Here is a 22,482-nt window from a genome sequence, read left to right on the forward strand (position 1 = left end):
GTAGAGGGTGCACCTGGGACTTCAACCTGGCTCACTGATTCCTAGATTCCCTTTAAGCACCTCAGTTTCCTGTCTGTAACATGGTGATTATGTATGTGCATGTATGTACCTATGTGACACAGAGAACTCCTCTAACTACTTTAGTGGTAGAGGGCTGCCCTACTCACCATCTAACTGCATGTGAATAACTCAAAGTCACAGACACAACAGCCTAACAGGCAGGCAGAAATCGTTCTTATTTGTTTATACAGACCTAGCCCTTTTAATCTTTCTGGCAGCTCCCACTTGAAATAAATCAATTAAATAATTATTGAGCACCTGCTATGTAGCAGGCTTATAATAGGCTCTAGTGGATACATCAGGAGCTAACCAAATTCTCTCCCTAGAGTTATCTTCTTGTGGGGAAAAACAGGCAGACAGACAAATAATTACAAATAACATAATTTCAGGTATAAATATGTTCCATAGAAAATAAAATGTAATAGTTTATAAGTGACAGTGGCAGGGTACTGGGGTGAGGATTACTGGTTCTGCTTTGGATGGGGTGATCAGAGAAGACCTCTCTGAGAAGGTGACAGCTGAGCTACGATTCAAGTGATGGAGTCAGTCATCAGAACAGGTAGGGAGAAGACACTTCAGGTAGAAGGAAAAGCAAGTACAGCTGACCCTTGAACAATGCGGGGGTTAGGGCTACTAAGCCCCTGCACAGCAGAATATCTGTGTATAACTTCTGACTCCCTGAAAACTTAGTTATCACTTGGTATCTATGAGGGTTTGGTTCTAGGACACTCCTTGCTACTCGCTGTGGATACCAAAATCCAAGGATGCTCAAGTCCCCTATATAAAGTGGTGTAGATCGATGCATATAGTCGACCCTCTGCATCCACAGACTCACACAGTTCAAAATCATGTTAAGGGTTAACTGTTAGAGTCCTGGGGTGGGAACAGTGTGGCCTACTCAAGGAACTAAACCCCAGCTGGTCTTTCCAGAGAAGAGTGAATGAGAAGGAGAGTGGTACACAGGAGACAGGGCAGTCCGGGTACAGTGTGTGACCCCGGAAGCCACACATGAAAACGTTAGGCAGGAGAATAACATGATCTGGTTTGTTTGGCTGCTGAATGGACGATGTCTGCAGGGGGTATGAGGGCAAGCAAGACTGCCAGTTGAGGGGCTTCTGCAGTGGTTCTGGGGTGGAGACTTTAACCAAGGTAAGAGTGGAGGGGATGGAGGCTGTGGGAATCATTTGGGGATAAAGTTAATAAAACCCGTTGGGGGATCTAATGTGTGAAGAATGACTTGTAGGTTTTGTCTTGGCGCCTGGGCAATGGTGGTCATGAGAACTGGGACAGAGAATGCTGGGGGAGGAGCAGGCTTGGTGACAGCTGATGAGGCGAGCATTCTGTTTTGGAGAGTGGTTAGGGTACTATGTGAGATACCGCCATAAAATGATGTCCTTGGTGCTGTTGCATAAACAATGCTTGGATTTTACTAACAAACCTCCTCTAAAACTTATAGCTTTTATGTAAAATTCTAAAACAAATTCCAAATGGTAGCATTTGTCTACACAGACCATATGCTTGTGAAAGGCAGTTGGGCTTAGGGAACCTCACGTGCACACACGGATGCTCCACTAATATTAATTGATGCTGAATCAATGTCAGGCAACGTGAGCTGTATTGCTGACTCAATCATTAACTTGGTATACGACCGAGTTGCTACCCTTGGACTGTTACCTCAGTTCTAAAATGAGATAACCACTTCCCTTTCAACTTTTCAGGATTTCATGAAGATTAATTAGATGTGTCCATAAAACAGAACTTGGAATATAATCTTCAATGTGCTATAATGATATATTACAATTACAGAAGTGTTTAGGCACGGCTAGGTCAGCACACCGAGTGATTCCAAACACGCAGTTTAACAAGTATTAGTTAAACTGGGGCTTCTCGCTTCTCTAGAGAGTGATGAGAAGGGCTGACATGACTGCCTAGGTGAGCTTTGGGAAAATAGTGTACAATTTCTCTGAAAGCAGGGCATTTGGTTCTTTGCTTCACAAGAAGGATCATTTGCCATGTCACTACTTGACAGTCATCATCTTTATACAGCTAAACTGGGAGCGGCTAACATGTTAAATACGAGAGGAAGGAAAGAATTCTCCCTCCATCTTTGACCTTGAGAATTCCTGTGGCAGGCGAACAGAGAAAAAAGTAGGTGGCTCTGTGAGCTTAGTCCTGTCCTCTTCTAGTAGTTTAGCAATAATTCAGCTTGGTAGGTCTAACTCCAAAAAAAAAAAAAGAACCTATTAGCTCATGCTAGCAGCAGTGGCTGAGCCGGCCCCTTCCCGGATCAGGAAGCTCCATCTTGGCAGTACGGGAACTGTTCTTTCTCCTAGAGCATTGGGATCCGCTCCTTGGATGGCTAAAGGATGGGGATCTGTATACCCCAGTGACTTTCTCCTGGTGTATATTCTCTAATAAATCTCACTTTGCATATACAGCGCATCTGACATAATGTGCGTGACTGTGCCTGGGACTAACCAAACCTCCACCAGCTGAAGTCTCTCACGAAAGAGAAATCCTGGCAGTGTAAGGGCACTAGCATTAATTATTTATAAACACAGACTAGAAGAAAGTTGGAATCAAAGTCAAGTGAAACCCAAAATGTAGGGATGATAACAATAAAGCAGCACTCGATTCTGGGGTCCAACATGTGACAACAGGAAGGGGCATGAAAGTTTCTATCTAGAGTGTAATTTGATTTCCTGGAAATCATTTCCTCTTTGATTAGGCTGCAGTGAAAATACCAAAGCGTGTGACAGGGACAGTGGTTGCCAGAATGGGCTTCTCAAAGTTATGAACTGAATAACTCAAATCTAAAAATACCACTTAGGTCTCCAGAAAGTTGTTGTTTTAGGTTCTTTTAGTCCTGTATTATCCAGACAATTGCCTCTCGCCCATTCTACACATTCCATATGTGAGAAAATAAGGTCTTAGAATAGAGACAATAAATCTTAGAAGACAAGATAAAGAGTATGCTGATTTCTACATTTTTTTAAAGAGTCTGCCTAGGGAAATTTTCTCCAATTAATGAGTATGTTGTGGGCAATAAATTAAAAAAAGATCACCATGCCAGATTCTTAAAAATGAACCTATAAATCAACAGGAAGTGAATTTCACACAATTACAATTCAAAATGTGAAAACGAGAAGACTTGGCTTTGACTCTCGTACCTGGGCTCTCCTGAGTCATTCTCCTCCTCTTCTTCCTCACTTCCACTGTACTCATATTCTGTCTCATCTAAAGAGAGACTCACAGAAGGTTAGTGCACAAACAGATGCTACAGCTCCATAAAGCCCAACCCCCTTGTTCTATATGTTGTTAGCCCTGAACTGGGTGGGACAGGCTTCAGGCCTCCAGACTTGGGCTCCCACAGTTCCCACCAGCAGGATTCAAGTACATGGCACTACTCACATCCAAGATAGTCCCAAGACTAACTCAAGATATTTGTCCTTAGTGCCTGGTGTTCATATGAAAGTGTAGCTAAGGAACTGAAAAATCACCTTTCAGTTTGTGTTAACTCCCACTATAGGACTACCTAAAGAAATTTTTTATTGGCCCACTGTTAACTTATTGACAGTATTAATAATTTTTAAGCAGGAATTTTATTATTACTTACATGAACTCACCAATTGCCTTTAGATATCTTGACAAATATCAGAAAGAAACGTTTGACAATATGTGCTATTAAAAATAGTTGAATGTGTTTTGATGGGCTCACTGAGGAGCTTCATTTAAATAAAAAAATATCTTAAGCAAGTTAATATGCAATAATAAACAAGACTGAGTCTTTGTTTTGGAGGACATCAGAATCTAATGGGCAAGATGGACAAGTAAATAATCAGAGTCTCCAAGATTATGAAGAAAGGGAACTAACCTTTGTTGGGCATCTCCCATGCTACTAGTAACTAGTCGCCATGCTAGTTACTTTACCCATGATCTCTCATTTATTTCTCATGACAACCTTTTAACATAATACCCATTTTTCAAATGACGATACTGAGCTTACAAGAGGTTAAGTGATATGACCAATGTCGTCTCATTAATAAATCTGGGATTTAGATTTAGAATTCAATATACATCTTTTCCAACTTTAAAATAAAGTGTTCTTTCCAACATATTATATGGTAAATAGAGGTGCATAAGAAGAGCACTGAGATATCAGAGAAGGGAGCAGCTGGGTCCACTGGTCATATGGGGAAGGAAGACAGGGAAATCTTTGAGGAGGAAATGAGCTGGGTCTTGGAAGATCAGTGGCCTTCTTCCAGACAGACAGCGCTGAAAGTAGTGGAAAAAAGGGCATATAAGCAACAAAACCAGCTGACAGCAGCTGACAGTATTACAGTGCATGGCACATTTAGGAAACAGTGAGTCGTGAGTGGGTGTGAGAAAAGCGGATGGACTGAAAAAGGCCGGATGGTCTGATAGGGCTTGCCGATCCATATGTATATATACCGTGCTGAGAACTTTTCCGTGGGCAGTGAGGAGACTTTGGAAGAGCTTTTGATTTTAAACAAGGGAGAGTGTCACATTACTGTTAGCCTTTCATAGCTGTGGGTTAGTAATTACGATTTTGGTGCAACCCTAAAAGAAATTGAAACTGCAATTTTGTTATGCTACCACCAGGGACAGTAGTCACATAACTGTTGAATTTGATCATAAACTTGAACACACTTTGCCCTCCACACTATTTAGCCATTAAAGACATAATAAAAAGAAACAAAAAGTGTAATGACTTGAAGTGTATTTTTTAAAATCACGAATCAGCTTCATATATTTAGATATGTATGAAATTTTCAGGCTATTTATGTAATATAAAGAACTTTCATAAACTGTTTCAATGTTCTATGTTAAAAGTTTAATATTCCGAACTTCCCTGAAGTGAATCAACAGAGTTCAAAGTAAAATGCAGAAATTTTATCTATTAAGGGAAATAATAGCAAGGAAAAAAAGCACCCAATTAATCCAATTATTTTTCATCTCTAGGGTAAAACCTTCAATTATCAAGCTCCACAATTGTAATACTTCTCCAGAATCTGGCTTGATTGCTTTTATATTACTGGCTTAAATTAGCATGTGTCAACACATCTTAAGGAAAAAATAATATCAGGTAAAAAAAATCATAAAGCAAAGCACATTAGAATTGTTTGATTCCACCAAAGCTGGTCTTAAGAGAGTCAAAAAGTAAGAGGGAGCGAATTCAGTAATTTGATCAAACTGAGCAAATGGAATGAAATCTTACTTGGCCGATACTCTTTCTTGGGGAGCAGACCAAAATGAGGGCTTCTGATGGCTCTAAGCCTAAACAGAATTAGGTTCCTGAAATTACCATGTAATGCTTGAATATACCTACTACCAAGAATCCTAACCTTCTACTTGAAAAACACATTAAAAATAGTCTGTCTTCATGAAATGGTGAGCTCTTATTCACATTCAAGAGCTTGTGCTAACAAAATGTGAAAACAACCCAAGGCACAAACTTTCTTCTCAGCAACTAACCCTGAATAGTACTGAAAATTATTGGTCAATAAAGAATTGTCTAAATAAGAATAGCCAATATTTATTGAGTAGGTCTATATGCCAGACATTGTATTAAGCATTTTACATGCATTATCTCTTTTAATCTTTGCAACAATACCAGGCGACAGTAATTATTATTTTACGCCCAGTCCTATATTAAGGATTAGAAAATTGGGGTGTAGTTCACATAATTATTAAGAGGTAGAGCTAGAATTTGAACTCAGAATTTGAGTCTAAAAACAAGAGTTTAGCACTTAACCTACTTTATATATTGACAGTAAAATAAATTTCCTTTTCAAAGAAGTTGGCCTTTAATGGTTACATGTCTGACATATCACCCTAAAATATTCCCTTTAAAATTTTGACTTCACGAAGTGACCCCAGATCACTATTAATAAATAGCAGTTGAATAATCAGTCCTAGAACTTTTTGACCTTGACTTACCTATTCTCTCATGCTACTTCCTCCAGCTTGGGCTGCCCTCCCAGCTCCTTGGGTTCTGATTGATACCTCATCCCTCTCCGCCACTAACAATGGGAGACGGGACTCTTTTTCGGTTGTGCCTCATAACCTCCAGCTTCTGAGTCTAACCTAATCGAACATTTTCCCGAGTCCCCAAGGATCGCTGCAAAGAAGGAACACTTCCCTTGAATTTCTCTTCCCTGGATTTCTCTTCCTCCCTTAGCCCTCTGCTGATCTTTCCTCTGCCCAGTCCTGACTCCTACACTGCTCACCGCCCCACTCCTAGGTTCCTGCTCACACCTCGCCACATTGTAGGTATTAACTGCAGAGGCAAAAAAGAAAGAAAATTCAGATAAAAAGAGAGTACCCCTGTCTTGTGCTGCCCACCACCTTCCACTAGTCCCTCTGGATTGTGAAGAACTGAAGACAAAGCCGGGGAGGATAGAAGCGAGGAAAAGCACATCGCCAAGTACCTCCCATCCTCCGGCCCTGGCCTTCCTCTCTTCTCTTTACTTCCCAAACACTCAATGCTCACCTTGCCAGCCCTATACTGCCTCCTCACTGCCATCCCCCTGCCAGCTGCCCGCACCTACTCCCACCCAGGGAACACTCACCTGTCTATCCTTTATATCTCTCCTTTTTCTGCCCACACTTCAACCTTCCGTACCTCCTCGCCTGACTAGTCATAAAACCTGACCCAAACCACATGAGCCTCTACCTTGGTCAGGATGCTAGTTAAGGAATTTTGAGTCTCTATTCAAATAGTCCTAGGACCCTGAGTTGGACTTAAGTCCTTTCCAACAATGCAGTGAAAAGACAGTGTGGTATAACAGCCAGAGCCATAAAAGCTAAAAAAGTTTTTGAATCTACAAACAAAAAAAGTGCATTAAATGATCTCGCAGCTCAAAAAGTAAAAAGCCCCGTAACCTCTTTTATATCACTGGGGCTATAAGAACATTCATTCTGACTTTCAAATAACTAAATTAAAAATGAGCCTCAGAGCACAAGAACTGCCAGTACAGAAAAATGTCAACTAAGTTTTTTTTTAGGTGTCTGTCTTCTGTGAATTTTTAGTCTTTGAAACATGAATATTCATTTGAATTAAGAAAATCACTAATCATATTAAATCACTTCATAGGATCACTCAACATGACCTTTTGTTCAGTGCCTGGAAAAAGTACTATTTCTTACAGTTTGATTCTTTCATGAAAGATTCTATTTCATGTCTCACTCCACTGATGCCCACAGGCTGTGATCTCAGAGGCAGCCCCTCACACACCAAAGAATAATGCAGGTCCATTTGAAATCCCCACGGTCACCTCCGAATACATCGAGGGCCCAGGACTCACTCCATCTTTTGTTTCCCTCATTGAAATACAAATGTGCTTCTAACCTTTCTCGCCTCGCTTCTTCTTTGTTCTATCGATATGGTCCTTGAGTTGAATGCGGACCTGTCGTTCATTAGGTTGGTCTCGTATAAACGGATGCTTCATCAGTTGCTCTGTTGCTGGTCGTTGGCTGTGATTCTTTACCAAACAGCTCTCAATAAATGACTGGAATTTTTTTGACCTGCCAAACAAGACATGAACCCACGAATAAAAAGACAATCCAAAGAAAAGCAAATTTATATTTTCTGAAATGCTAGGGGGAAAAAAAAAAAGAAAAGCAAATTTATATTTTCTGAAATGCTAGGGGGGAAAAAAAAAAGCCAACGTAGCGATCAACCTATCACAAAGTAAGTCTAGCCCTTTACTAGGCACAATCAGGTTGAAAGGCATCATCACCATCAATGCACAATTCAGGCAATGTATGGTAGGTAGTGCTATGCATGAAAGTATTTCTGCACAGTTTATACATAATATCACACAGAAGACCAAAAGGAATCAGAGTAGAAAACCATTACCATGGGACTCATATCTGTAAGAGCTATTGGAATGAGAGAACTGGAGCTGAACCTTAAAGAATTAGAAAAAAATCACTCCAGAGAAAGTTTAGGGAGGTAGGAAATCATTGAAAAACTAAAGCTGCTAGTGAGCACACTATATGTCAGGGGACACTGTCTAAGTAAGGCATAAGCTGGGAAAAGTAAAACCAAGGTTGGATGGGTTGGAGAGGGCAATACGTTTTGTAAAAATGAATGAGATTCTTTCATGGTAAAGAAAACTTGATTTGGCAAACTTTTTAACTGGTAGTTTCACAATCACTTTTGAACTTTGCTTTCCAATTAATAAGAACAGGATGTATGTGTATGTTTGCTATCAATCCAAGGACTTGGAAACAACTTTAAGGGACTAAGTTCACACCCAGAAGCAAATTATCTCCTTCGAGGAAGGCACTATTTCCTCAAAGATAAACCCTATGCCACAGACATGGTCAAGGTAGAGCTGGTGAGAGATACTACACCAATGATTAGGGCAGCAAGTCCACAGTCTGGTAGAAATTAATGGCAGTCTTTAGCTATGATCCATGAGTTGGGCATGCATGTTCTTGCTAAAAATTCCAAAAATTGTCCAGCATCATAAATAGTTAAGCTCAGGACTTTTCCAAGGCACTCTATTGGCAGCATGGCACATCAACCCCAGCTTACTGTCCCCACTCTGCTAAGAGCAAACGGAATCCGTTTTATGCTCTCTGTCGCCCTCCTGTGAAGCACTGTGGAATTGCAGGAGCAGATTCAAGGCGTGAGCCTTCCCCAAGCTTTCCAGGAGGTCCTTAATGTGTGTATATATAATGTTGGCCTGAAAGGTGTCCTCACCACACAGAACACAACGGTGAGCATGCTCTTCAAGATTCCAAGACACGAAGACACTCATACATGCACCACTCTCTGGTCCTGCCCAGGTCAAAGCAGTTTCTCACCTTTTTCTATGTTTTTAAAGTACTGAATTATTGGTAGTTCTCCCCCCACCCCAATCCTAAATTCCTGAGCTATGTTCAAGCTTTTAAATTATTTTACATAGAAGTAAAGGTAACCTGCTATGTTTGTGGTCATCCCAGGATGCATCAGGATCAGTGACACTGTGAACTAGAAATAGTGACAACAGGATGGACATTCTATGCACCTCCCTCCAAGTCCTTCTGCCTGTATCCCTGCTTCCTCCACGCTGGACATACTTTGCAGTGTTGAGATACTTTTGTATTATGAGCACACCACCTGTTTGATAAATGAATGACTGCATGAATGATTATCGGATGAGAATTCCAGATAAGAGCTGTCATATAGCTACCTTCAAACCTGTGTTTGTGAGGGACAGAGATAGGGGCTTGGAAAGAAGATATTGTTTAGTGTGCTTTCTTTCTCAGATCCATCAAATAAATCTGTGGAGGCACAAATAATATCACCTCAGGAAAGATCTGGCAAAACAACAACAACAACAACAACAAAAAAACCCAAAATGAACTAAGGGACTCTCCTAAGGAATAAACTGAAGAGAATGTTAACCTACATAAAGAAACAGACAAACTCGGTGCTTTTCTGGGTGGAAGTTCTGTACTAAAAAGATGAAAACAAAAAACAAATTCAGACAGAAAGCTATTAAATATTCACAAAGAATGCAAATGGAAGTTCTCTTTTTCCTGCTTGCAACTGGAAGGAAGCGCTGGTTTTTTATAAAGCGCTGGGTTATTAATTAGAGGATGATAAATAAAAGAAATCACAGCCAATATAAAAACGAGATCCCGACTTAAAAGACTGTCCATTCCATTCCCCAATTCTGTCACCTCAAAAAAGTCAGAGAAATCTCCAGGATGACATAGTGTTCAAGGAGTTTGATGGAACTGGCTCTTGTACAGAGTCTGTTTTCCAGAATCTCTCCTGGTGGAAAAGAACCTCAAGAGATATTGAAGACAATAACTTTGGGCCCAAACTATGAGCCAAGAGGCAGAACTGCAAAGCTGGCAGTGTATCCCACATTTGCAAATGGTACTGTTTGAAGAGAAAATAATGCTTACTTACATCAGGTCTTCAAAGAAAGATTCATTGTCTCTTATTTAAGGTGGTGTGACCAAAGAGTCAATATACTTAATTACACTTTTAATTAAAAGTAAAAACACTTCACCTATGTTGAACACCCCTTGACTGTTTGCCAAGCGGTCTAAAGGATTTAAATCACATTTATACAACTTTATTGTTTGAATCTCTGCTGCCAGTAATTTAGTTCTCTCTTTAAAAAAAAAAAAAAAAAAAAGCCTAAGATTAGCAATGTCAATTTCCCAAGGGTTGGCATGGAGAGATAAATATTAATGATTGGTGCTTACAGTCTGAGGCACTAGTTCTTCTAATACTAGTGTTGCTGAATATTTTATCCTCTCAGATTTTTCCTGTTTATATATTAAATTGTCTTAGAGAAATTAAAGTACCTAAAAGATTATTACATTAATTATTATAATCAGCTGGGCTGAAAATTCTTGGTCATCATCGGACACCCTAAATGCAATTTGACCTTTAAAGCTTTCATTTGCCCAGCATTACCCTTTTTCTCTGCTTTGGGCTCCATCATTTACTAACTGTGTGTAACTTTGGGCAAATTATTTAACTTCTCTGTGCCTCACTTTCCCTGGCTGCAAATGGGGATACTGTTAAGTGTTTATCTCAAAAGACTGTTGTGATGATGAAATGAGTTAATGTAAAATACCTGGAACAGTACCTGATACATCATAAATGCCATATGTGTGTTTACTATAATTGTGTTAGTATTATTATTTTCTTGATGACAATGTCCCAGCAACCTCTGACCATCGCCAGGCTTAAAGAATAGGAGTATCTGCCTTTAGGGCTGGGAGTAGAAATTTGAAGGTGTTTTTCTCCACTTCTGTTGAACTGAATAATATAGTGTTTTATAAGGGAATTATTTCACATATATTTGGATTAGATATGTTAGCAGGAAGAGTCAACAGGACTGTTTTTGCCAAGGAGACAGTGCAAAAAGTTTTTTTTTTTAAGTTTGTGTAGCGATTTTTGTTTTGATTGTAATAAAGTCCAAAGTAACACTATTATTAGCAAGTTCAGTCATTTGAAGTATTTTCTTAAAGTTGCTTTCGATTATCACTATTTTGTTTAGAACACACACATACACATAAATAGTTGTGTCATTTCTTAAAACAAAAGTGCCTGGAAACTCACCACGTTTCAGAACTGGTCTTTCATAAAATAAGAGGAGTGACTGTAAGCTCTGGAGTAAAAACAGAAGGCTGGAGTTCCAGGCTGGCTCTACACAGAGCAGCCTAGGATGCCAGCTCGGCCAATTATCGTCACGCCTCCCAGTCTTCTGCTGGAGCATGAGTAGCTTAGACCAGGGGATCTTTGCTTTTTTCCAGTGAAAAGATAATATTTTTCTAATAATTTCAATCTAGCGCTGTTTTGCCTGTGTGGATTCTTCACATTTAAAGGGCAAGTGAAAAGAACAAGGCTGACCATCTTACGGGAAGGAAGTTATCCTCATCCTTCTCCAGAAACTCCCGAAGGGAAGTAAATATACAGCACTAAGTATATTTAAAGGCCAGGGAAATGCGAGTTCACTCAGTGGGGGGAGAAGGGAGGAGGAAACCTGGTTCGCCCATGCGGGGCGATTCTAAACATGCATGGAGACGGGACAAGGAAACGGCAATCCTAACTTGCTGTACATTTGCTAGTGGTGAAATGAGGATTGAGGGTTCTCTTCTGATTCAACCTTGTTCTCTTTTGGTTCAACCAAGGCTATAACCCTCCCAGAGACACACATATTAAATGACTGAGCCACCTGAGCATGGAAGGGAACCCTGACCACACGACTTCCTTAGCTCTAAGGCCTCTCTCTCTTCATCACGCTGATGGGGGAAGGGATGGTCAGTTCCTGCTAGTGGAGATGCTTTCCTTTCCTTCCACAACTAAAGGGGCAAAGAATAGTGCCACTGCCTTTCTTTCCCTGATAGTAAGGTGCAAGGAAAAAATCGTCAACTAAGAGACTAGTTTAGCTCATTCTCTACCTCTTTAACCTTTAACTTAAGATGCCAAGTGGTGCAGTAGAAAGAACGTATCTGGGTTACAAACTTAGGAAGCTGTACGGCCTTGTGCAAGGAGCATAGCCTGTCTAAGCCTGTCTCTCATCTATAAAATGAGGACTCAGAGCATCTGTCAGGAAGGGTTGCAGCTAAGATTATGTGTAAGTATTTTCTTAATAAAATATATCTTACATATACACACATATATGTGCCGGTGCCCAATGGAAGACTGTTGTTATATACACACACAGAGTCTATATGAGTCTACAATATACATACTTATATGCCTTATATGTCATAAATTCAGCAATGTTAGTTGGAAATGACCTTGAATTGAATGTTTATAGTTAGAGTTTATGACCTGTCTCTACCACAGTAGCGTCCTCTTTGGTAATACATTCATATATACACTGAGAACAGTGCACTTCATCCGATAACTCATTTAGGTAGAGAATGGCTGGATATAAAAGAACATTTTGAAGTTTTGTTTCTCTTGCTGGGGGACAAGGTCCTCCTCCCTTAAAAAATAAAAAGAATATAAATAAAATGTTTCCTTCCTCCCAAACACTAATGCATATTAAAGCAAACCCTAACCTATTTTAAATCACTGTGGATCTTATCTTTCAAGACAAAGCACAGTTGACCCTGGAACAATACAGGTTTGAACTGTGCAGGTTCCTCTTAAATGCAGATATTTTTCAATAATTACACAGTCTGCACTCCCTATCCCCAGATCTGCATCTGCAAATTCAACGAACCGTAGGTGTGAAGGGACGACTGTTTGCATTGATCTATATCATTTTATATAAGAGACTTGAGCATCTGCGGGTTTTGGTATCCATGCGGGAATGGCATGGTCCTGGAACCCCTTCCCCACGGATACTGAGGGACAGCTGTAGTTAAATTTTGGAGGAGTGAAAAGTTACATGCAGATTTTTGAGTGCGTATGGGATCGGTGGTCCGATCTCCGTGTTGTTTAAGGGTCAATTGTACTCTGATGTGCTTAAAATTTTCACTTAAAAATGAATTCTACTGCAGAACAATGGGAGCCACATCAAGTGTCCGGTGGCTGGGGCTGCACAAGCATCTTGTAATGGCCGGGTTCCAAGTGCGAGAATACTCTACCGTGGCTTCGTTCCCCGTACTCACTCCCAAGCCACCGAGCTATTTCCCCGTTCCCTGCCCGGCAGCACGGGGCTTGTGCTCCCACCTGGCTTCCCTTCCGGCTCAGGGAAAGGAGTGCAAGGAGACTGGATGACATGAAATGACCTTGGCCTCGTCCCTGCTCCCAGACTCATCCAGGCCCTGCAGCATTATCAGAATAAGTTTTTACTGTCAAAGGTTGGAGGCAGAAAAGTCAGGCTGTATTTTCTCCAAAGTCTGTATTTCTTTAACAAGGTCAGTGTGCAGTTGATCTCTTCGGAACGGGGTCAATAAAAACTGAAACCATAGTATAGGGTCTGTTCCCTCAGTTTTCTGAGGAGCCAGACAGGTCATACAAAGGTGGTGCAGCCCTGGGTTAAGAAGAAACAGGACAAGTGTGGTAACCAACCTACTCCAGCTTCAGTGCTGGGGAGAGGTGGCAACTGGGGTGGGAGGACAATCTCTTACCCTAAAAGGGAGTAGTGTGTAGCACCTTAGCACAAAAGGCCGGACATCTAAATGTTATGCTCAATCACATGATTTTTTAAAGTTGTCAGTGAATACAAATATTTCTGAAACATGGAGTGTGGTTGGCCAAACAAAACATACATGTAAATAAATGGACCATTTGTCCTCTGTGGGAAAGTGGAAACATCTGTCCAGCAGCAGTGCAGGGACAGAAGAAGGCCACAGGGTAAGAGAAGTCCACTGTCTACAGTAGGCCCCACGGGGAGTGACTTGGCATGAAGAACAAGCAGAAACCTAGCAGAGTGCTTTGTAGTGCCACTGACACTTCCAGAACTGAGCTGACTCCTCTCCCCAGGAGTCTGTTCCAGGGAGAAAGGAGGAAGCCGGGCCTCTGGGCGCCCAGCGTTCACAGGCTGTGCTGGTGCCCAATGGAAGGCTGTTGCTGGGGAGAAAATAATCGTCTCGCACAACTGTGACCCTCCAGAGAGAGAAAGAGGAGTGGGGAATGCTCTGCCTCTTGTTACCAATAGCAACTCTCAGTCTCTCCTTGTGCAGGCCTTGGCAACTCCAAGGCTGCCGTCGCTTCTGGCCGTCTCCTCCCCTCTCTCGGTGCAGTGTGGCTTTCTCTTGTTTCACCAGGGTTGCTATGCCATTCCTAGATGACTGGTATTAATCAAGACTGCTCTCTGTATGGTGGAGGGTGAAGCAGTGGGTAGGGGGTGAGAAATAGGAGGGGCCCCAGTCAAGGACCTGATCATTAAGGGCAGAGGAGTCTTGTTCTTTCATGCCCTAACTGTATGTCTCTGGAAAAGCATAGGAAGTTACAGGCGGTCCAGGAATTAGCCCCCATATAAGGGGAATCAGAGGTTCAAGAATGTATCAAGAAGCGTACACCATATCCACAGGGGTAATGGACGGAGCAATGATTTTTTTATTATAAGGAGCAAAGACCCTGATACAAGTACACAAAAATGTCAGAAGTCCAACTTCTGGCCTAACCTGTAGAACTCTGTTTCCCAAACTTCAGACAATCATACACTACTGACACAATTTTCTCCATTCCCTTATACCACTCATGCTAGTATTCATTTAGCATTTTTCTTTAAATTAAGTCACTTTTTTATGTGAAAAAGTTTATTAAATGGGAAGGTTATATCACTACCCCAAATAAAAGGCCAGTATCACCTACCCTAAAGAGATAGCAATAGAAAACTCCAAAATTACAAATGTTCATGCACAGACCTGTGAAATCATCTCACATACTACCAGGTGTGTATGCACTTAGAGAATTATTGTTTTAAGAAACAGAAGAAAAGTCAGCCAATCTAACGGGCTGACTCTCTGAACTATCGCCATCTCTGATGAGATGTTCTGTGCTGCCAGAAAAAAATATTATTTGGGGTTATAAATTAAAGAGCTTCCATGTTATTACTTGGGTTCCACTACCCGTTTTAGCTAATAGCTCCTTACCTTGAAGATGTGGGGATAAAGTTCTGCTGGGCAAACACAGTCGTCTCCTTTTATCCACAGGGGGTATATTCCAAGACCCCCAGTGGATGCCTGAAACCGCAGATAGGACAGAACCCTATATACACTATGTTCTTTCCCATATATACGTACCTATGGTAAAGTTTCATTTATAAATTAGGCACAGTAAAAGATTAATAATAATAAACCATTACAACGATATACTGTACTAAAAATTATGTGAATGTAGTCACTCTCTCTTAAAAGAACATTTTGAGAGTGGGGCAGGAGGACAATCTCTTACCCTAAAAGGGAGTAGTGTGTAGCACCTTTGCACAAAAGGCCGGACATCTAAATGTTATGCTCAATCACACGATCTTTAAAAGTTAGAATGAATACAAATATTTTGGAAACATAGCATGTGGCTGGTCAAACAAAACACTAGGCACTCTTCTTCTGATGATGCGAGATGATACAACGCCTAAGTGAATGATGTGGGCACTATGGTGTAGCCTTGGGCTGCTCCTGATCTGACAGTATGTCAGAAGGTGGATCAGCTGCTTTGAATGATCCTGGATCATCGAGCCATGATGATGTCGATGGTTGGGGAAATTTAATATTTGTGGATAGTAGTTGACCATGGGTGACTGAAACTGCAGAAAGTGAAACTACAGATAAGAGGGGGCGATTACAGTACTCAATGTGTATTTTAAGATGAATGACACATACGGAAAATAGCTCACCAAGTCTTAGTGTATACAGTCCAATCCTGTCAGCAGGACCTAAGTATTTGAGTTAATCCAAAAAAAGAATCACAGGAAAACCCTGCCTTTGAACCTGTGAAACACTGAAGAGCAAACTCACCACTTCTTAGACTTCAGCCGGGGTGCTGGGTTCCGGGGGATGAGGAAGAGGGCTCTCATTGGGTGCATGTCACAGAGAGCTGCAAAACACCAAAACAAAGGCCAGCTCCAGTCAGAAAGCCAAACCCATGCCAAGCCCATCCTAGCTGTGCCGCCGATGCTGCCAAACAGCTCTCCGAGTTCACCCATGACAAGCGAGTGGTGTCAGTTAGAAGATCGCAAAGCTTCCATCTGATATCCTATTATGGCAGTCTCATGAAATAAAACAAGTGTCAGCTAGATATTGTTGACACTTTTACGTTTGCTTCATATTTAAGGAAACAAAGTTAATTAGTAAAAGCCTACGTCATCAAAAAAAGATATTTGATAATCCATGGTCTATTTCTTATACACTGAAGGCTCATACAAATGCAATCTTATTCACATAGATTTTTGGAGTACAAAGGACTAGACCAGATACCTCTCTCTGTTTTTCTCTCTATATTTCCAAATATCCTAAATGGGTTTTCAGGTTCCATGATAGGTATTTTTGTTTTGATTTGTTTCCTGGCCCCAGGAAGACCAGAGGATTAAGGCAAATGAAATCTGGCAGGAAAGTTATACAAATATCTCAACTTGTAAATACAACATTATCATTTATAGTAAAAGCACTCAAACATTCTTCTTTTAATCAAAATATTTCACTAGTTTACTTTTCAAACATCTGGGAGTACCTTTTCCTTTGTGCCTAAAATAAGACTATATTTTCCCTAAAAGCTAAAAAATTCTGTGGGTAAAGGCTTATTTTTAGCCCCCTCGACTACTCATCAAGAATAATACAGTTTTAAGACTGCAATATATTATTTTTATAATTCACAAATGCCTATTAGCATTGTGGATGAGGGGAATTTTGTCAACAAAGACTCCAAATCAGTCATTCTACAGACAAATTCTGTCAACTCTAGAGTGAGAAATAAGAAAACTGATGACTTGAAGGGAAAAAGTCATCTGAGCTTAACGACTTGTCATACAAATAAGGGGTTTCTGAAAAGCAGATACCAAGGTGGTATTAAATACAAGAAGGGGAAACTCCTGCCTCATAGGAATGGGGGGGAGCCAGGGAAGGCTGGGAGAGTCATCGGAGCGCTGCACACGTCTGACTGGAGCGAAGGCGGGAGGGAGAATGAGTAGGTGGAAGTGTGCTAGCCTCTCCTGCAGTCTAAGGAAACTGAAGAGTGAACCTGAGGAGTGAACGGTGCCTATAAAGGAACCCTGCATTCTAGGACAGGGTCCACCTTATATCCCTGCCATGCTCGGTCTCTGAAGGGGAGTGGCCCTTGGGAGGTGCAACCTCAGTGCCATCGCAGCAGCTAGGCCCTTGGTCAGCTGCGCTTCCTGCATGGAAATCTGCGAGGCACATGCTCATGGCCACCACAGGGCTGGTAGAAGTACTCTGCAGTGTCAATATTCCAGGCTCAAAGAATTTGAGGAGTTCTCCAGATAGCCAGAGCCCTGGCCACTCTGTCTGAAATAAGTAGGAAAACCTAAAAATCTAAACATCAGTATTTTAACAGGAGTGAAAGCAGTTGAGTACAAATGCTTGTATAACCTATGCCCTGAAAATCAACTTTGAATTTTTATTAAGTTAGAATTTACTGTCTTTGTGGGTTGGTCCTACTTTTATGTTAAGTGAAGAATAGTTTGGGAATAAATTACACACTAAATCAGTAAAACAAACAAGACTCCCTAAAGTTTGCTTTCTTTTTCTTTTTTTTTCCCTCCTCATAAATACAAGATCCTCACACCACTCTGAAATGAATGGATTCCTGGTTGATCTAAGATGACTCTGCTTTCTAAATATGCAGCTTGAATCCATGCAGGGCTCAGTGTAGCAGAAGCAAAGCTACTGCAACTCCTGGCAAACAAGCTTCAGCACCCGCAGAGCAGACCAGCAACAGATGTCACCCAGAGGAAGGTACTTACGGGGAGCGCCTTCTGCCATCTCGATAGCAGTGATTCCCAAAGACCATAAGTCACTCTGAAAAAGAGGGAAGGCACACACACATGCATAAATGCAGTCAACAAAGGACAAGTTGGTTAGACCTGGTAATTGCTTCAGAACTGCCTGCAGGAAAGCCACTCATTCAGTTCTCTCTTTACAAACCTATTTTGCCCGCTGAGCTTTAAAGCAGAAACAGCCTCGTTCACTTTCACTGACAGTACCTTTCACGGTGCCTGACATGTATGCGGTGAGTTTTTAAAAATGTATGAAAAATGACTATAAAGTTTTAAAAATTAATTCATCACAAAAATTTATCTACTGTTTGAACCATTGCTGCTATTCAACCGTTTTTCACAGTTATCGAGGTATAATTGTCATATAATTAACTTTGCATGTTTAAAGTGCACAGTTGAAAACGTGTGACATGCGTATACACCTGTGAAACCATCATTAACAGTCAAGACAGTAAACACATCCATTACTCCCAAAATATCTCGCTTGCCCCACTGTAGTCTCTCCCTCCTGTCCTTCTTGTCCCCAATCCCAGCTCCTGTTCCAAGGCAACCACTGATCTGTTTTCTATCACTATGGATTAGTCTGCATCGTCAAAAGTTTTATGTAAATGAAGTCATCTGGTTTCTTTAACTTAGCATAATGCATGTAGAGTTCATCCATATTGTAGCGTGTATCAGTACTTCATTGCTTTTTATTGCTGAATAGTGTCCCATTATATACTAGTTTGTTTATCTATTTACTTGATGGACATTTGGATGGCTTCCACCTGGGCTATTACACATAAAGCTGCTACAAACATACATGTACAAGTCTTTGTATGAACGCATGCCTTTCTAAGTAAATACCTATGAGTGGAATGGCTGGCTCGTGTAGTAGATGCCTATTTATAGACAACTGTCTTTAACCTAGAAAAATGGCATTTTATGTGGTTTAACCAAATGAAATGAGGACAGGGAAACTTTTGGATGGTAGTGTTTACTGAGGTATTGCTAGTGCTTGGAAAAGAGCCGGGCACAGTAGTAGGTACATGATACATTTTTGGACTGAATGAACAATATCTTCTTTCTTGTAAGTAGACTAAAATGTGAATAGAGATCCTGTAACCTTATATTCTTATACTTAGACTGACTTTGATGCTCTTATCAGAATTTTCCAGGCTAGCACCTCAACCTCAACCTGTGCAATCTCTAACAATATGTTTCTCCCTGCTCTCTGTCTATGGCTTAGTAGTCTCTAAATATTGCATAGGAGAGAGCGACCTGAGATGGGGAAAACCAGGTTAGGAAAGGCAAAAAGGTACTTGCTTCTTCAGCTTCCCAGTAGATTAGTAGAAAATCACAATGTGAAATTTGGCTCAATTGTACAAGATTCTGATGAAGACTCTTATCCTCCTTTCATTTTAAATATATCCTGCATTTTGTATGTTATTCCAAATTCTTACCTGCAACCTCACTCAGATTACAGAGACCTGAGTTGTTTCCTTGCTATTCACATCAAACAAATGTCAAGGTCACATGAAAAAGAGATGTATCTGCAAGATAACTATGAAATCCATGCGGAGCCACCTCCTAGAACTAAACTTCTCAAAATCCTGTGAGTGACACCCAGGCCTGTTCAGTATTTGGACAGAGACTCGTACAATTTGGAAGGAGCTTTCCAGAGGGTCTAGCCTCTTGCCTAAGTGCAAACTACCTTAGAGTAGGTGGTTGGGGCCCACACTAATCCCAGACTAAGCCCAGTTCATGAGCCCATCAACCTGTTCACATAAATGTTACAAGTTCTCAGCTCAACTGAAGATAACAACACATCTGCATAATACCACTGTCTTCAGACTCCAAGTAACTTCTCTGCATGAAACACAACTCAACTCAGGAAGGCAACTCTTGTCCCTTCTCTTTGTAATATTTCAAGATGTATTTAAAGTTATCTCACTCACACACACACACACACACACACACACACACACACACACACACACACACGGGTTGCACAGCCTAGCAACCCGTCTTCCTGCAGACTCCTGGCCTTGCTCAGTGAGAATCCTCTGAATCTAATGGGGAAGGCTCAGTCCACCTACCACAGGTTGGCTCAGGAGCAGTAACTGATAAAAATAAAAACACAGCTCTCTCGTACCTGAGGTTTTATAGTTGAGTGACACAGACGATCATTTGGGAACAGGATGAAAACACTGAGTCACTCACTGTGCAGTAGGCATTAAACAGGAAGCGCAGTAAGAATAGTCTGGAAATGGTGGGTTGTATTTTTGTGGTAAGATTCCAGTATCTCCAGACCTTGGCAGTTCTACCACGATTTCCTCAACATCCCTAGGAATCGAGTGTTTCTGTGGTGTGAAATGAGATGGAAATATGAAGGCGGCAGCCTGGTTCTACGTCCCTACCTGCTACACCTGGGTCAAATTTAAATGGCCTTCAAGTCTAGGAAGCTTGAGCTGGTTTGAAAACCAATGCATGTGAAAGGAAATGATGACTGTAGAGTAAAAAGGGCTCCAGAAAATTCTCAGAAAGCTCAGGCCAACTTCTGCCTTTGGGTCTTTGCTCTACTTACGCCCTCTGCCCGCAGCACCAACCCCAAATATGTGAAGGCTGACTCCCTCCCCTCCAGAAAGTCTTTGTTCAGATGCCTTGTTCTCAGTGAGGACCACTGAACCTCTCCCTGAGCACTGCCAGTCTTCTTCCCCACTTCCCACTTTTGTCCCCCAGAGAACTGATCCCCTTCTAACAACTGTGTAACTTACTTATCACTAATTTATTATGTTTTGTTCATTGTTTGCACCTCCTGCCACCAATTTACACACACTAGAACATGAGTTCCACGAGGACAGGCAACTTTGTTTTGTTGACTGGTATATTCCAAGTACCTAGAACAGTGCCTAGCATTGTTAATCAATATTTCTTGAATGAATGAACAAATGAAAGATGCATGAGAGACTGGAGCAGAACCTAAGTGTCCTGAAGCTATTATTCTTGGTAGACTATCTATTCCAACATTTCATTTATCGATGAGGAGAAATGACTTACCCAAAGTCACAGAGCAACTCAGCACCAGGTTTTCAACAGAGCTGGGTGTCCCACCTCCTAGGCCAGTTCTCTTTGAACTGTCATCACAACAGAAAGACCTAACTACTCTCTTTAAAAAAATAAATAAATAAATAAAAAACTTATCTTGGGCCCATAAAATAATTCTTTCAGATAGATTCCTACTTTGTCTACATGTAACTCAGTAAGGCACTCCAAAAACCAATGCTAAGAAATTGGCTTCAACTTCCTAGAGGCAACATTAATTGTTTTATAAGTCGGACAGACAGGGATTCAAATCCAGACTCCTAAATTAACTACAGGCAGAATACTGCTCAGAGCTTAGCTTTCTCAAATATACAATGGAAGTAACTGTGACATGTATATATAGATATGCAGCATGCTGCCTAGCACAAAATATAGCACAGAGCATGCTCAAGAATATTAATTTCCTTCTCCTCTACAATTAGGTGACACTGCCTTAGCCTGCCCAATTTAGTCTTCTATGATTTCCTTCTATTTGATTGTGGCAGATACTGTTTGTTGGCTAACCCAACAGACATTTTCAACCCCATTTCCCTTGCTGCCTCCATTTCAGATTATAGGAAAGCTAAACTTGTTTGTCTACACTTTCCTATAGCTAAGGATGACAATTAAGAATGTGACATAGTTGTGGTCAATGAGACATAGGCAAACATCTTCTGGGAGCCTATAAGAAAGCTTTTGATTTTCCTGAAATAAGTTTCAAGTACAGCTGATGTCTTGATAACTCTTCCCTATTTCTTAATGCCTTGAATAAAAACATGATATCTGGAGCTATAGCATCCATCTTGCAAACATGAGGCAATAAGTCAACAAATTAATGATGGCAGGGCAGAAAGGTAGGAGCCTGGGTTTTAAAGACATCAATAAGCCACTATACCAACCTTGAACTGCTTCCCCCTGGACTCTTGATGACGTAAAAAACTTAAGTACAGCCAAAAGCATTCCTTATTGATATGTCTGTGGCAAAAATTTGAGGAAGCACAAGCATATTTTGACAGTAGGGAAGTGGAGAGGTCACAATTGTTAGGTGATTCCTGGATTTACCCCATAAGAAGCAGGAAGGGTCAGTGAAGAGAGATGTTTCCTTTATTCAGTTCACAGCACCTCAGATCCCCTCTCAGGCAGCTCTCCCCAAACCCCGCAATCAACTCCTTCAAACCAAAGGTCACACCATCCCCACTCCTGTGCATCCTCTGTCATAAGATCAGGCTAGAAATTGTTTCTTCTTTAAGACCTCATTGAAGCATCCCTAGGATCATTTTTTTTTTCTGGGGTTCTCTTGTTTTCCAAAAGGAACATTTATATTCCTGGCCATATATACCCAGAGCTGCTTGTAAGCTATGCTTAACTGCCCATGCTAGAGAGCAATAAACGTCCTTGACAGGCCTTGTTTAAGCCTTTGGCCGCATTAGCAAGTCCCAAAGACACTTCAGAACTTAAATACAGG

General features: G+C 41.0%; 1 protein-coding gene across 5 annotated transcripts in view; it reads right to left on the bottom strand.

Annotated features, from left to right (window-relative positions):
* The window catches only part of TNIK (TRAF2 and NCK interacting kinase), a 366,909-nt gene that overhangs the window by 91,561 nt on the left and 252,866 nt on the right, over positions 1-22,482 (bottom strand). For all 5 annotated transcript variants that reach the window (XM_023524725.1, XM_011380421.2, XM_011380430.2 and 2 more), the window contains 4 exons: positions 17,922-17,976; positions 15,961-16,039; positions 7,433-7,608; positions 3,231-3,297 (listed from right to left, as the gene is read on the bottom strand). In XM_023524725.1, coding sequence (XP_023380493.1) covers positions 3,231-3,297; positions 7,433-7,608; positions 15,961-16,039; positions 17,922-17,976 — 377 coding nt within the window. The remainder of the gene's footprint in view (positions 1-3,230; positions 3,298-7,432; positions 7,609-15,960; positions 16,040-17,921; positions 17,977-22,482) is intronic.

Source organism: Pteropus vampyrus, unplaced genomic scaffold, assembly GCF_000151845.1.
Source record: "Pteropus vampyrus isolate Shadow unplaced genomic scaffold, Pvam_2.0 Scaffold12, whole genome shotgun sequence".
NCBI lineage: Eukaryota > Metazoa > Chordata > Mammalia > Chiroptera > Pteropodidae > Pteropus > Pteropus vampyrus.